This window comes from Protopterus annectens, chromosome 5.part1, assembly GCF_019279795.1.
Source record: "Protopterus annectens isolate FY-2018-M chromosome 5.part1, PAN1.0, whole genome shotgun sequence".
Taxonomy (NCBI): domain Eukaryota; kingdom Metazoa; phylum Chordata; order Ceratodontiformes; family Protopteridae; genus Protopterus; species Protopterus annectens.
Genome location: NC_056736.1, coordinates 569,078,898 through 569,093,927, shown reverse-complemented (window position 1 = coordinate 569,093,927; position 15,030 = coordinate 569,078,898). Strand labels below are relative to the sequence as shown.

Below are 15,030 nucleotides of genomic sequence, written 5' to 3'. Positions count from 1 at the left end.
TGAGTAAAGCCATAGAGATCTGTCAAATCCTTGAAGTTACAGAATAACACACAAGTTTGCTTGCAAGTGACAAGAACATGATTTCAGCAGGCTCCAGAGCAAATGTAGATAGCATGCAACATGTGGCAAACAGAAGCAGGCCTAAGCACATGGCCGCCACAACCCCTTGTGGTTCACCAGGGAAATCACGTAGTTTTCCAAGAAGTTCTAAGACTAGTTCAGTTAAAGGGGCATGCTCAGTACAGTACAAGCGTGAGTTAGTAAAACCCAAGTCCATCTTTATTGTTAACAGTCACTATTGTTGGTGTCAGTCATGACTCTAAAAAGGAGAAATGTTTAGCATTTCATCAGCAATGTCACAAGTGTAAAAAATGGAACCATTTTCAAAAGTTTTGCAAATCAAGTTAACCCCACACAGTTGTAAAGAAGAGCCACTCAAAAAAGCAAATTGATCAAATAGGGTTGCGGCAGTCTACTTTCTGTGTAGATGGTGTGTCAGTAATTGATGAAGGAGTTGATGCAGTGAATTTATTGGCAAAGAATGAAGTGTTTTGTACTGTCCAGATCAATGGTAAATCCATAGAGCTTAAAGTAGACACTGGTTCAAAGAGTAATGTTATATCAGCAGACACATTTGCTAAAGTAAGAACTAATGAGCAACTTAATGTGGCCAGTAGTGTGAAACTTGTTGCTTATGGAGGTGAAGAAATTCAAACTGAGGGCTCAGTAATGCTTTCATGTTATTTGGCTAAGAAATGTTACAGCTTGTTATTCTATGTAGTTCGAAGACCGGTGCAGTTATTATTGGGTCTCAAAGACAGATTGAGAATGAATCTACTTTCTTTTTACCAATGTTTACCATGTAAGTGCATGTCCTAGTTCCAACTTTTCTGAAGCCATTTTCTCAGGGTATGCTGATGTTTTCAATGACAAGTTGGGCAAGTTTCCAGTTGTGTATTCCTTGAAGTTAGACCCAGAGGTCACTCCAGTAGTCAGACCAGTAAGAAAAGTTCTGATAGCTATGCAGGATAATGTTACAGCTCAGTTGGATAAAATGGTACAGCAAGGTGTAATTTGTCCAGTTACTGAACCAACTGAATGGGTGTCATCCATGGTAATAGCTCACAAAAAAGGCTCAGACAAAATCAGAATATGTATTGACCCAAGAGATCTGAACAAAGCATTGAAGAGATCGCATAATCCAATGCGTACAGTCAAAGAGGTTGCAGCTCTGATACCGAGTGCCACTGTTTTTTCTGTCTTGGATGCAAAAAGTTCATTTTGGCAAGAGATGCTTGATCGCACAGCCTCATTACTCACTACTTTCAGTACCCTGTTTGGCAGATACAGATTCCTAAGGATGCCATTTGGAATAAATTCTGCAAGTGAAGTCTTCCAGCTGTGGAGCAAATTTTTTTCAGGTTACCCTTGTGCCATAATAGATGATTTATTGGTTGGAGGCAGTGGTAAATTACAGCATGACAGAAACCTAAAGAGAGTTCTAGGCAGAGCACATGAAGTAAACTTAAAGTTCAATCCTCTGAAGTGTAAATTCATACTACCAAAAGTTACATATGTAAGTCATTTATTTACCAGTACTTGCTTGAGGCCAGACCTGACCAAGCAAGCAGCTATTCTTGAGATGTCGGCACCAGATAATATTCAATCTCTACACCTTTTCCTAGGCATGGTCAACTATTTGGGTAAGTTCATCCCCGACTTCAGTGAGTTGACAGCACTTTTAAGAGAGATGACGTGCAAAAATGTTACATGATCTTGGTTAGAACAACACCAGAAGGCATCTGAGGACCTCAAACAGAAAGTTGCCGCCCCGACCTACACTAAGATACTATAATGTAAATAAGCCAGTCACTATTTCTTGTGATGCTTCAAAATGTGGTCTTGGTGCAGTTATTCTTCTAGAGGACAGACCAGTAGCCTATGCATCTAGAGCACTTACCCAAACTGAAATACAGTATGCTCAAAGAACTTTTGGCAATAGTATTTGCATGTTCAATGTTTTATGATTATGACTATGGTCAAGCTATTCAGATTGAAACTGATCACCAACCTCTAGTTACTATTCTAAAGAAGCCTATGCATTCAGCTCCAGCAAGATTACAAAGAATGATGCTCAAATTGCAAAAGTACAACTTAAAAATGGTCTATACGAAAGGCAAACTACTGTATCTGGCCGGTACCTTATCCAGATCACCCAGAAGTACAATGGAACAGCTTGACAAAGGGAATTTCAACTTTGACATGATGACAGTGCATGATTTATCTACCACTAGACTTGAGCTGAGAGATCATACAAAGACTGATCCATTTTGAAAAAGCTCAACCACTACATTAATGTTGGATGGCCTTCAAAGCAAGCTAGTGTACCACCTGAAGTACAAACCTATGTTCCCTACAGAGATGAGATGTTGATGGAAGATGGCATTATTTTCAAAGGTCCTAAAATTGTTGTTCCTTCTTCCTTACAACATAAATATGTCTAGATTTTGCATCATGATCAACCAGGTTCCATATATACTAAGAGGAGGGTGAGAGAACTAGTATTTTGGCCTTCATATAAGTTGGGAAAGCCGCGGTGGTACAGCGGTAGCATTGTTGCCTCACAGCAAGAGGTTCTCCCGTTCGATTCTCGGCTGGAGTGCCTTCTGTGTGGAGTCTGCATGTCCTCCCCGTGATCGAGTGGCCTCCAAAAGACATGTGTGAATGGACGTTCCTTCGCTGAAGGCTGGGCGTCGGGCTGACAACTCGGCATCATAAAAATCTACTGCCAATCAGTAGCGGACCGGAGTTCCACTGTGGCGACCCCTAACTTGGAAAAGCTGAAAAGACAAACATAAGTTACCTGAGTTAAAGTCTGTAAACTTCTATCGTGATGTGTTTGTATATAGTAAATCTGCTTGAACAGAACCCACAAAGACACGTATGTTGTATCCTGAGAAGGAGAGTGACACCATCTCTCTAAAGTTCATTATGTTTTAGATTCTGTATGTGTGGCTCGACTAACCTAACTAGGTGTACAGTAGTCATGGCAGAACCCCCATGGAGTCTCTCACAGAAGACACTGATTTTGATGAAGGAGAGGGCTACCCAAGATCACCACCAGATGACATATCCTTTGGAGATAGAGATCATGAAGCAGAAGTGTGGTTGGTTGTCCCAAAACTCCTCTCTCGATGAATCGTAGTTCTTGGAGGCTTTTACTTCTAGCTCTCTACATCTTGGGTAAGCCCCCCAGTGGATGAACTTATTGATTTGGTTTCCCGCCGACCATGGAAGGAGACTAATACTGTAGAGCCCATCCCCAAACACCCTGACAAGTTTTTGACCCTACCCCCCATACCCCACTGGAGCAAAAGAGTCCTGGTTGATGCTATGGTAGCGGCGGAAGCCACTAAGAAAGAGCTAGCAGAGCAGAGATCTTCTGTCCATCTGCCTAGCAGGGAGTCCAGAGCATTGGACAGATATGGAAAGTGAGTGTTCACCTCAGCTACTATTACACTGGGGTCGCTTAATTATCTAGCGCACTTTGCTAGGCTTCAGAAGGACTTGACTAAAGAACTATTAAATACTCTCCGAGTCCATGTCTGCTGAGAATTTCAAAAGGACTTCTTCTCAACTGGCCACTCTTTTATCTGTTTCAAATGCTTCAATGAGGTTAATCTCTCATACATCTAAAGAGACCTCATGAGCAGCCAGTTCAGGCATCGCCATAAGGAGACACTCCTGGATGCAGCCACATGACTTTGCGGAGTCCTTTAAGACATCCTTTGTTAATGCCCATTTTGATGGCACTTCCTTGTTTGGACCATTAGTGAAAGAGGTACTTACCTGGAGTGAACAAGAAGGAATAACCCTGTTTGCCATGGGAATCAAGTTTTCTGCACCTCAACGGACCTTCTCTAGGAACCAGAAAGGTGGTAAGAAAATGTGGTTCTGTAAATCTCAGGGACCTTTCCAGGATTCACATTGAGAAACGTTTTCTGGGGCAGATGGGGAAATTTTAATGATAGACAGCACCCTAGAGGCAGAGGAGGCCCGCCGAACTAGGGCTTTAGAAAATCTTTTTCAGACAGGCCCTATCAGCACTCCTGAAGTGCTGCCCAACTGCCCAGCTCTGCAGGCAGTCAGGGGTCATTGCTCTTTGCACGTAAATGCCTGAACAAACATTACAAAATATTTGAGGGTGCTAAGAATAATATCTAGAGGTTACTACATACCATTTTCCCTTCTTCCACATTGTTAAAGGAAGAAGCTTCCTGATGTTCCATGCAGTCAGAGGAAGGCTGCAGCATAAGAAATACAAATGCAGCTAGAAAAAAGAGCCGCCCAGAAGGTCCCACCAGACCAGAAAGGATTCACAACCTATTCATACTTCTTTTTAGTGCCAAAAAAACGGGGAACCTCAGGTCCATTTTGGATCTAAGCAAATTGAATCGGTATGTAAAAAAGTGACGTCCCAAATGGTTACAGTTCATTCCATCCTGTCCTTTCTGCATAAGGATGATTGGATGTGCTGTGTAGACCTTCAGGATGCGTGCTATCATATCAAAATAAACAGGCGATCCAGAGGATATCACCACTTTCAGCTGGGGCCAGTCATTACCAATTCAGCGCTCTGCCCTTTGGACTCTCCACAGCCCCCAGGGTGTTTACCAAGTGCATGGCAATAGTCGCAGCTTCCTTGAGGCTGAATGGATTCCACGTGTTTCCATATCTGGATGACTGGTTCCTCACTGCTCCTTCCAAGCATCAACTACAACACGCCAAGGACTATTTGCTCCAGATTTGCAACTCTTTGGGCATTACGATAAATCTTACCAAATCAAAACTTGCACCAGTTCAGAGCCTGGAGTTCATTGGGACAGTACTGGACACAACAACACAGATAGCATCCTTACCCCTCCAACAAGCTACTTCCATCAGAAACCAGAGCCAGGATATCCCTTATCATCCATCTCCTCCAGCAAGGTTACTACTGAAAGCACTTGGGTCGATGTCATCTGCCATAGTACGACTCCCTCTTGCATGATTCTTTATGCAGGTCCCCCAATGGACTCTAGTTTACAGTGGTGTCCATTCTGTATCAACCTGTGTCCTTTCAAGTAAAACTCGCCTCAATTTGCAGACAACACATTTGCTGCTGGATACAATCCGATAATCTTTTTCTGGGCAGACCCTTTTTTCTACCGAATCCAGTAGCCACAGTGAACACAGATGCTTCTCGACTGGGGTGGGAGGGCATTTCTTAGGAAGAACTGTCCAAGGCATGTGGTCCCAATAAAAGACCAACTTGCATATCAATGTTGTAGAGATGAGAACAGTCCTTTTAGCCTTGCAGGCATTTCAGGATGCTCTTCCCTTGGGGACTATTGCAGTTCAGACAGACAACATTTCTTTAGTCTGGTACATCAACAGACAAGGAGGAAGTCATTTTTATTTTCTTTGCAGAGAGGCCATGAGGGCTTGGGAATGGGCAATCTCATCAGACTACTTTCTAATTGCGATCCAAATTCTGGGGAAACCATTGTGCTTGGGGACAAACTAAGCAGATCCATTATGATGCCTCACAAATGGTCTTTCACTTAATCAGTAGTGAATATGATATTCAAGCATTGGAGCCAATCTTGCCACCCCTTTCAACAACAAGTGCAGTAAGTACTTTGCTCTGATCCCCCCTCAGGGGGAGTCAGCAAGGGATGTTCTTCATGCTTGGCCCTCAATTCTCCTTTATGCTTATCCTCCTCTCCCTGATTTCAAGAATTTTGCAGAAAATAAGCAGGCTGAAGAGATAAGTAATCTTCATTGCCTATTTCTGGCCTCAGATGGTTCTTTTTTCTACAGTCTCTTCTTCGTTATCCTCCATGGATACTGGAGCCTACTCAAGATCTCCCCTCTCACCGATCGGGGATTCAACACCCTAACATTCAGGCCATCAAGCTGACAACATGGTTTCTCCACTTCCAGTAATACTGAGACAGTCCAGGCTCTCTTCCCCAGTTTGTGACATTATTTTGGCTTTTCAAAAGGGCTCTACCAAAAAAGTTTATAAAAGTAAATGAAAATGGTTTTCTATTTGGGCATCAGATAAACAGGTTGATCCTTTTTCTGCATCAATTTCAGCTATTCTTCCTTTTTTTTACAACTCTTTTCAAAGAGGGGACTAGTTTCTCTACGATTAAACTTTAGTTGGCAGCAATTAATTTCAAATTTCCACACAGTGAATAAGTCCCTTCCCTTGGCTTCTTTTAGGTTTTGCAAGGCCTTTATGAAAGGCGTTTTTCTTCTGAGACCACTGATAAAGGATCCCTCACCACCTTAGGATCTTACTGCGGTACTTGAAGGTTTAGCACAAAAACCCTTTGAACAGTCAGATAACTCTGATCTAAAATTTCTGTCATGGAAGAATGTTTTCCTGGTATCTGTTACTTAAGCAAAAGAATATCTGAACTCCAGGCTCTTTTGGTAAAGGCACCTTACATTGTTTTTTGTAAGGATAGCATTTCCTTGCAGACTAACCTTTATTTATTTATTTAGTTTTAACCTAAAATGGCTTTTGAAAATAACATCAACCAGTCCGTTCACTTGCCAGTTTTCTTTCCTAATTTTTCCAGTAAAGGAGAATACATGCTTCACCTTCTTGTTGTGCACAGGCAACTACATTTGTACCTTCACAGGACCAGACACTAGAAAGTCTCATAAGCTTTTTGTATCTTTTTCTCCAAATCGCCTAGGCCAACCAGTTTCCAAAGTTACCCTAGCTAAATGGATTACAGGCTGTATTTCATGGACTTACCCTAAGAAGGGTATAACATTACCAATACCTCCCTGAGCTCATTCAAATAAATCCATGGCTACTTCATCCGCCGTTTGGTCAAGAACATCTATTGATGACATTTGTGCAGCAGCTACATGGCCCAAGACTTATACCTTTGTTTCACATTATAAACTGGACATCATATCTAGAAACAGAGCGTCCTTTGGTTCAGCAGTTCTCTGGAATATCCTTCAATGAGGGCCACCAAGGTCAAAGTAGCTGGGGACTCTGTCCTATAAGTGAGGAAGAATGAAAAGGACAATATCAGATGTATAAGTTGTGTACACACCATAACTAGGCACCTGTGTTTTCCATTTTCATTCTTCCTCAACTCCCCTCCCCTCCCATCCACCCCCCCCATCCTTTTTTCTTTTGGAAGGGCCTATTGGACTGTGTGTTGAAACCTACCTTTCCAGGTTTGAGCTCTGTCTGTTCTATCTGACTGTATCTGTTTCTCTTCAGCTATTGGTACATAGAGCAGCAAACTCAATCAGAGGCAGTAGAGATATAGTGAGGCATTATGGGTAGAGGGAGGAGCTTGAGAGTTGGATCTAAAGTCTGACGTATGTGGCTGTGTCGGACCCAAAGATCGGATCCATGACCCATAAGTGAGGAAGAATGAAAATGGACAACACAGATGCCTAGTTATGGTGAGTACATAACTTATAATTTCCCCCTTCACCTAACATTCTAAATCTTCCCCTTTTGCAACAGATTGTTTCTGACTTTTGGTTTCTAAAAATTGTTATGGAGGGCTACAAGTGGCACTGAATACATATACCTTCTTTCAGGAGAGTTCCTTCACATCCTCCAAACGAAACAGGTTTCTTTCTGCAGCACTTACTCACCCTAGGAGTCCTAGAACTAGTACCATTAGATCAAAGGATCAATGAATTCTATTCCTGAATGTTTCTGGTGCCAAAGAAAGAGACATCTTTGAGACCAGTTCTAGATCTTTCTTTTCTATATCTATATGTGAAAGAACCAAAATTCAAGATGCTGACTCTTCAGAATGTGTTACCTCTCATTCTACAATAGAGTTTTATGGTAACATTAGATCTAAAGGATACATGTCATAACATCCACATAGCTGCAGACTTAAGGAATTTTCTCACATTTTTCATTTTCTGGGTCACATTATCAGTTCTGTACATTACTCTTTGGATTATCTGCATCTCCAGGAGTATTTTATAAAGTGTCTAGATCCAGTCATAGCTCATTGCAGAGACTGAATGTCATTCACACATTTCCTTATTTAGATGACTTGCTTATCTTTGCAGAGTCTTTTTCCAGAAGTCAAGTCTTTAGAATGTATTTTTTGACTCGTCTCTCTGAGAAGAATTCTAGGCGCCAGAGTGTGTTGAGGTACTTTGTGTGTTATGAATTCTAGACATCTCTCAGCAAAAAGCTTTTTTGACGCAGGCAAAGGTGGATTTTTGTCTGGAAACCTTCCCAAGCTTCACCAGTCAATTTCAGACTTAGGCCAGACAGTATCTCAGGATCCTATGGTTCAAGGCTTCTATGAGTCTCACAATTCCTCTCACTGGGTTACACATGAGAAAGATTTAGTGCTTTCCACAAAACTTACGGACCCAAAATTTGCAACGTCTGGAGTTTCTGATTATAATTTTGTGATTTGCCAAAAAGGAACTGCACTGACTGAGGCAACAGATAAAAGCAAATCCAGGCCTCCCCTTTTCTCCTGTAGTCCAATGCCAACATATAACTACAGACACCTCAGATTATGCTTGAGGTCACTTTCTCTTCATCACTCATTAATCCTCCAGGCTTCCATCAGAGTAAACCATAGTGACAGACAAACTGACCTGGACCAGACACTCATGAATAGAAATTGAATGAGGTGATCTTTCTGGACTGATCCAGTTCTGGAAAACACCTTAAATAGATCTTTTTGCTTCCTTTCAAACCAGGCAAATAAACAATTTCTGCTCCAGGACTCCTTGCAAACAAGCCTGCAAAACAGATGCATTCTCTTTTCCGTGGTCAGGCATGTTCCTTTATGCTTTTCTACTGATAATCAGGATAATGCTATTCAGGAAGACTCCACAAAGATCACTGTGGTGACTCCCTTTTGGCCCAGGCAGCATTGGTTCAGCAAGGGCAATTACCACAAGCTTCTTTGCAAACCGGATGGCCTTACACTAGACATGGGGAGTTAGATACTCCCTAATATCAAGCATCTTCAACTAACTGCCTGGATGATGCAATTCTGATTCCTTTTAGGCATCTTTATGGGAACTTGCAGCATGTACTAAAGGAGGCAAGGAAACCTGCTACTAGGAAACCTTACATTGGTAAGTGGAAAAATATTATCTAGTTCATGCCTAGCCAATAACCAACATCCTATCAAGGGTTATCTACCACTGGTGCTGAAATATTTGTGTGAGTTGCTATCCTCTGGCCTGTCTTATTCCTGTGTCAAGGTACATATTGCAGCCATTTCAGCATGTCTGCACATGGAACCTCCACTTGCTTCTCTGCTTTTGGTGAAACAGTTTCTGAAAGGAGCTTTACATCTGAGACCTCCTCGTAAACAGGTCACTCCTTCTTGGAATCTTGACTTTGTTCTGAAAAAGGCAACCGTGCCGCCATTTGATCTGCTCATCTAGCAGAGTTAATGTTCATTATATGAAAGACTGTCCTTCTCATTGCTCTGATATCTGCAAGAAGAGTATTTGAGTTGCTAGCTGTCATGGTGGGTAAGCCCTATCTGTTTTTTTTTTTCCACAGGAAAAGTTTTCCTTAAGAACAAATCCTTCATTTGTGCCCAGTGATTGCAGAGTTTACTTTGAATCAAGCCATCAGTCTCCTGGTTTTCTATCCTTATTCTAAGAACCAGGGAGAAAGGATTCTGCATACTCTGGACATGCATTGGTAGCTTAGGTACTATCTTGACTCAAAAGTCCTTTAGAGATACAGATCAGCTATGTGTTTCTTATGTTGGGACTAAGAAAGGACAACCAATGGCAAAACAAAATATTTCAAGATGGTTGCCCATAGCTATTCCCTTTTGTTTTTCCCACTATGGTAAACCAGTCCCAGCCAATATTAAGCTACATTCTACTAGAGCCTTGGTTTCTTTGATGGCATATTGGAAAAGGGTGGACTCTAGAAGTATTCTAGAGGCAGCTACATGGTTCACTGTACATACTTTTACACTGCATTACAAACTGGATTCCTTTTCTAAGTACAGGACAGACTTTGCTAGGACCATTCTCCAGTGGCTGCTGGATGCATATCCTTCCTCCTCCTCTCAGATTGGATAGGCTTTGGTAATCAACGTATGTAGCTAAAAAAGCTGCAGCAGCAGTGAGAATCATGAACATAACACAGTGGTGAAAGTTTCATCTACCCATAACAGTAGAAGTTTGAATTCCTCACTGCTGCTGTAGCCACAACTACCCACCACTCCCCTACTTCTTTATAAAGTTAGTTGTTGAGATATAAAGTTATTTGTTATTGTTTATATGTTTTAGAGGTTCAGGATGAGTACTTCCATTCTTTACTTTTGGGCAAAATAGTCCTGAAGAAAGCTTTATACTGACTGCTGTTTTCCCTCCACAGGACTGCCCAATAAGCAGCTAGAGTGAAGATATGGGATGGAACCAGAGCTTTTAGAAGCTGTGCAGCTACTGTGGCCTTGCTAGGACACAACTTGTATAGCCTAAAGGCTACTGCAACAGTGAGAATTCATACATCTGCTGCTGTGGATAAGTGCAACTTGTATTATACAAGTGTACTGTTTCTGTAACTGATGGAAACTGATTTTTTACTATCATCATGACAAGGCAAGTTTTTTCCAGTTCCAGGGAAAGGGAAGAAACATTATTATTTCTGGAATATTTTCTTTGCAAATCTGTTTATAAGTAATTTGTGTGTTTGCTTTATTCCTGAGCTGAACCTGATGTTGGTCCTCTGAGATCAATGTTCAACCCTGATCACAGATCTAAATAAATAAATAATAAGTAAATAAATTGATACTAATGCAAACTGACTTTAAGTAAAATGTACCAATCACTTGGGAGGTGTATTTAAAGTCATTATCGTCATAGCGCTACCTGGTAGCATTGTGGAAATATTAAATGATTTAGAGAAATGAAACAGTCAAACTGAGCAAAAGCTCAGTTAGAACTTATTTGCATGTCTCAGATTCAAACAGTTAGTCATTTAAATGCACATTTGCAAGTCCAATGTGGGCATAAACACCCACTGAAGAGATCAAAATTGTTTTGCAACACAAATAAAACATGTTGGAGGGATAGATATGTATCACAGAGAATACTAATTTGTAATAGTCTTCCTTTTCACATAAAGAAAAATACTTCTCTTACACTATTCAGATGTAATCTGAATTAATGGATAGGCAACCACAAATTCACCACTGGTTTAACATCCTTGTCCCTCGTGGATAGGGGCAATATGTAAATATTCTGCTTATCTCTGACTTATTTAAAATATAAGGGCTGAAAACTGCATGGGAATGTATGGCTAGTCTTCAAAAGATCCTCACAGATCAATAGCCTAATAAGTATCTGAAGCTATGAACTTGCTGGAGTCTTTATACAACTGTAGCTGAACAGCAGTCTTTGAATCGCTCCCTCATAATACACTGAACCATTTTTGCATACCCTCACAGTTTGCAATTTTATAGCAAAATGTTCTTCCATATCAGCAGTGTGTTATCACTGTTTCTCTGTAAGCTCTGATCATGATTAAAAGTAGTCCTACCAGTTCAATTCATTCTCTCAGTTATCAGAAAATTTGTTCTGAAAACTTTAACAATACCATACAGCCTTAATATTAAGAGCAATTACAAAACACTTGGAAAAGGTAAGTTTTCTTCTGCGCTAAAAAAATGTACAGTATGATTCCCTTTTAACTTTAACAGTGATATAGTTTCTTTTGTATTATTCATAGGCTGTGGAAACTCTAAAAATGTTTGAGAAAAAAGAGAGTCGGGTCAAAAGTGCAGCTGCAACCAATCTCTCTTTTCTTTATTTTCTGGTAAGTCTGACTTGGAGTCTCTTAAAATGTATGAACACAGAATAGTTCTTAAACTGTTAAAAATGCTTTTTTTGTCAACATTTGTTGGAACATTATTGAAAAAGTATAGTAATCACAAGTATATAATGGCAAAAAAGTATACACAGAGGAGTGTAGTAAATAGATCCAATATATTTTGTATTTTACAGAAATGTCAGCAGGGCTGAATGTGATAAATACAGCAGTGCTTTATCTCTGCACTAATCCATGACTGGTCTTACGTAGTTGAAGAGTATATGCAAGCAAGTTTTCCTAGAATTCTGCTTCCCCTTTAAAAGTCTGCATATGTCTCCTGCTAATGATATAGGCTAGTGTGAACCTACTATTAAAATTGGTATTATCCAGAACCATTTTTACTTCTTCTTGCTACTTGGAGCTAGTGGACACTTGGTGGTAGTTTCCATCTGTGAATCGTTTGTTAGTCTTGAATGCCATTTCCTATTCCATTGATAGTTCTGTTTAATGCCTTTGTAGTCCCCCTCTTAATTTCTGTCCCCATTACTGTGTGAATTTGTGTATGTGTATGTGTGCATATATTTCTGTCTCTGTATCTATAGATATATCTATATTTATTTATATGTGTTAGATATCTTGTCAAAATGACAGAATTCCAACACCATTTGATCAACACAGTTTTCAAAAACTCGAACATAAAAAAAAAAAAAGAGAGAAACACATAAATCTACTTTTTTTATATTTTTGCAGGGGAGAGCATCCCTGCACCCCCACACCCCCTGCAAATTATATATACTAACTACAAGATCGCACTACAGTAAGAAAAAGGGCAAGTTTCACAATCTGCACTGTACCGTGATCTCCATTCAAAAGATTTAGGTTTTCAAAAACTCAATCATATGCTCTCGACCATATGAGTTTCTGAAAGCATGATCAACTGATAAGGACACATACATATATGCATATACATACATATGTATGTGTGTGTGTGTGTGTGTGTGCATATATATATATATATATATATATATATATATATATGTATATATATATATATATATACACACACACACACACACACACACACACACACACACATATAGACAGTGGATATAAAAAATGTACACATCCCTGTTAAAATGTCAGGTTTTTGTGATATAAGAAAAAAAATTAGACCACAATAACTCATTTCAAAACTTTTCCCACCTTTAATGTGACCTATAACTTGTACAAGTCAATTGAAAAACAAACATATCTGTTAGGGGAAAAATATAAAAAATAAAAAAAGTACAATAAGCTGATTGCGTAAGTGTCATTCAAGGACTATGATGACCACTCCACCGTATTTAACAGAGCTACCAAAGTCAGGCATCAGAACACCTTACAAGCTTTTCTCTATGCAAGGGCTATAAAACTTAGAGGGAAACATGGCTAAATTAAGTAAAATGAAAGCAGTGGAGTCCCCAGAGGCTTCAGCATTTTATGTACTTGTAGACATTTCAGTGATAGTTGCTATCACTTTAGAGTTACACAATCCAAAAGCCAGTATCCAGAAGAAGACTCCACTACAGGAAACTGCCCAGAAAACTAGATCCATCATTAATTATTTTGACTTCCAGCTCCAACTTACCAGTCTTTGACAAGAAACTGGGTTCCAGTCAGCACTGCAGCATAAAAAGGCATCATGGCTGTCAAAACCAAATAATTTGGCAAAGAAAGGGCTGCAATATTTCAGATGTGCATACCAAGATTAGAAAAGTCTTCCCAAGAGATGTTATTCCTTACCACTTATTGAACATGCCATCATCCGTTTAACATCCAGCTTTGGCCCCAACACCTTCTGAATCAGGACCTTCATCACTGCCACAACTATTGATCAATGGGCCATCCTACAATGCATTACCTGAGAGTGGTATAAATGTTGATGTTCAGACCAGTTAAATGAGATCTGGGAACCTGTCCTGAAGAAACCACCCAAAGTAAAACTCTTACATGCGACAAATGCATTTTATGTCTTCAGTGTTTCATCAGTTTATTGCCTTGTTCTTAAATGACTTTTATTTCTGGAGTACGAGAAAATTAAAAAAGAGAGAATCAGAATGGTGACTATAAGAAGGTCACCTAAGAAACCAATGCCAGTATCCCCATTTCCTCTGAGGAAAGATAAAAGGAAGTAGTTTCCTTCACTTTCTGCCACAATTTCTCAAAACCAGTACAGAGATGGTACCTTGCAATTCGACCAATAGGACGAAGAGCAGAACAGTATGGCATGTCTAGGCCTACCATCTGAACATTTTGGAAAATAGAGACAGCATCATGGATGCTAATGTGTCAAAAGGAGCAACAAAGGGTTTGTGCAAACACAGAAAAACAATTCATAAAGATATGGAGAAGATTCTTCTTGTATGGATCCAGGAAAGGCAGATGAAGAGAGATCCAATAACTCAGACCATGATCTGTGAGAAAGCTAAACTCATCTTTGAAGACCCACAAAACAAAATCCAGGAAGTAGCTCACAGCAAATAGAGGAATTTAAAGCAAGTAGGGGATGGTTTCACAGATTTAAAAAAAGAAGTGGCATCCACAGTGTTCTGAGACAAGGGGAGGCAGCTAGTGCTGATAAAGAAAGTTCACAGAAATTTGTCAAGGAATTTAAAGAATTGATAGAGAGAGAAGGCTATCTGCCAGAACAAATTTTAATTGTGATGAAATGGGTCTTTTCTGGAAGAGATTGCCAAGTCGGACTTGCATAATCCAATAAGAATTCCAGGTCATAAGCCCATGAAAGATAGGCTCACACTCCTGGCAGCAAACACCAGTGAAGACTTCAAGTGGAAGCCTCGGCTAGTGTACCACTCAAAAAAGCCAAGATGCTTTGGAAGAAAAGATTATAAAATCAAAACTATCTGTAATGTGGAAATCAAACACCAAAGCCTGTGTGGACCAGTCAGTTTTCAAGGATTGGATTTTTGAGGAGTTTGCTCCAAGTGTCAAGAAGTACCTGACAGATAACAGTTTGCCAATGAAAGCTCTTCTGCTTTGGACAAACACCTCTACCCACCCTCGAGAGTTAGAGGAAAATCTTCAGATAGATTTCATCAAGGTTCACTTCCTGCCTCCCAGCATAACTTCTCTCATTCAACCTGTGGATCAACAAGTCAGTGCCTGCTTCAAGAAGC

At 40.1% G+C, this 15,030-nt stretch overlaps 1 protein-coding gene across 1 annotated transcript in view; it reads left to right on the top strand.

Annotated features, from left to right (window-relative positions):
• IFT88 (intraflagellar transport 88) overlaps positions 1 to 15,030 on the top strand; it is a 1,839,004-nt gene that overhangs the window by 1,020,477 nt on the left and 803,497 nt on the right. The window contains exon 16 of the mRNA XM_044073191.1: positions 11,774 to 11,860. Within this exon, the coding sequence (XP_043929126.1) occupies positions 11,774 to 11,860 (87 nt within the window). The remainder of the gene's footprint in view (positions 1 to 11,773; positions 11,861 to 15,030) is intronic.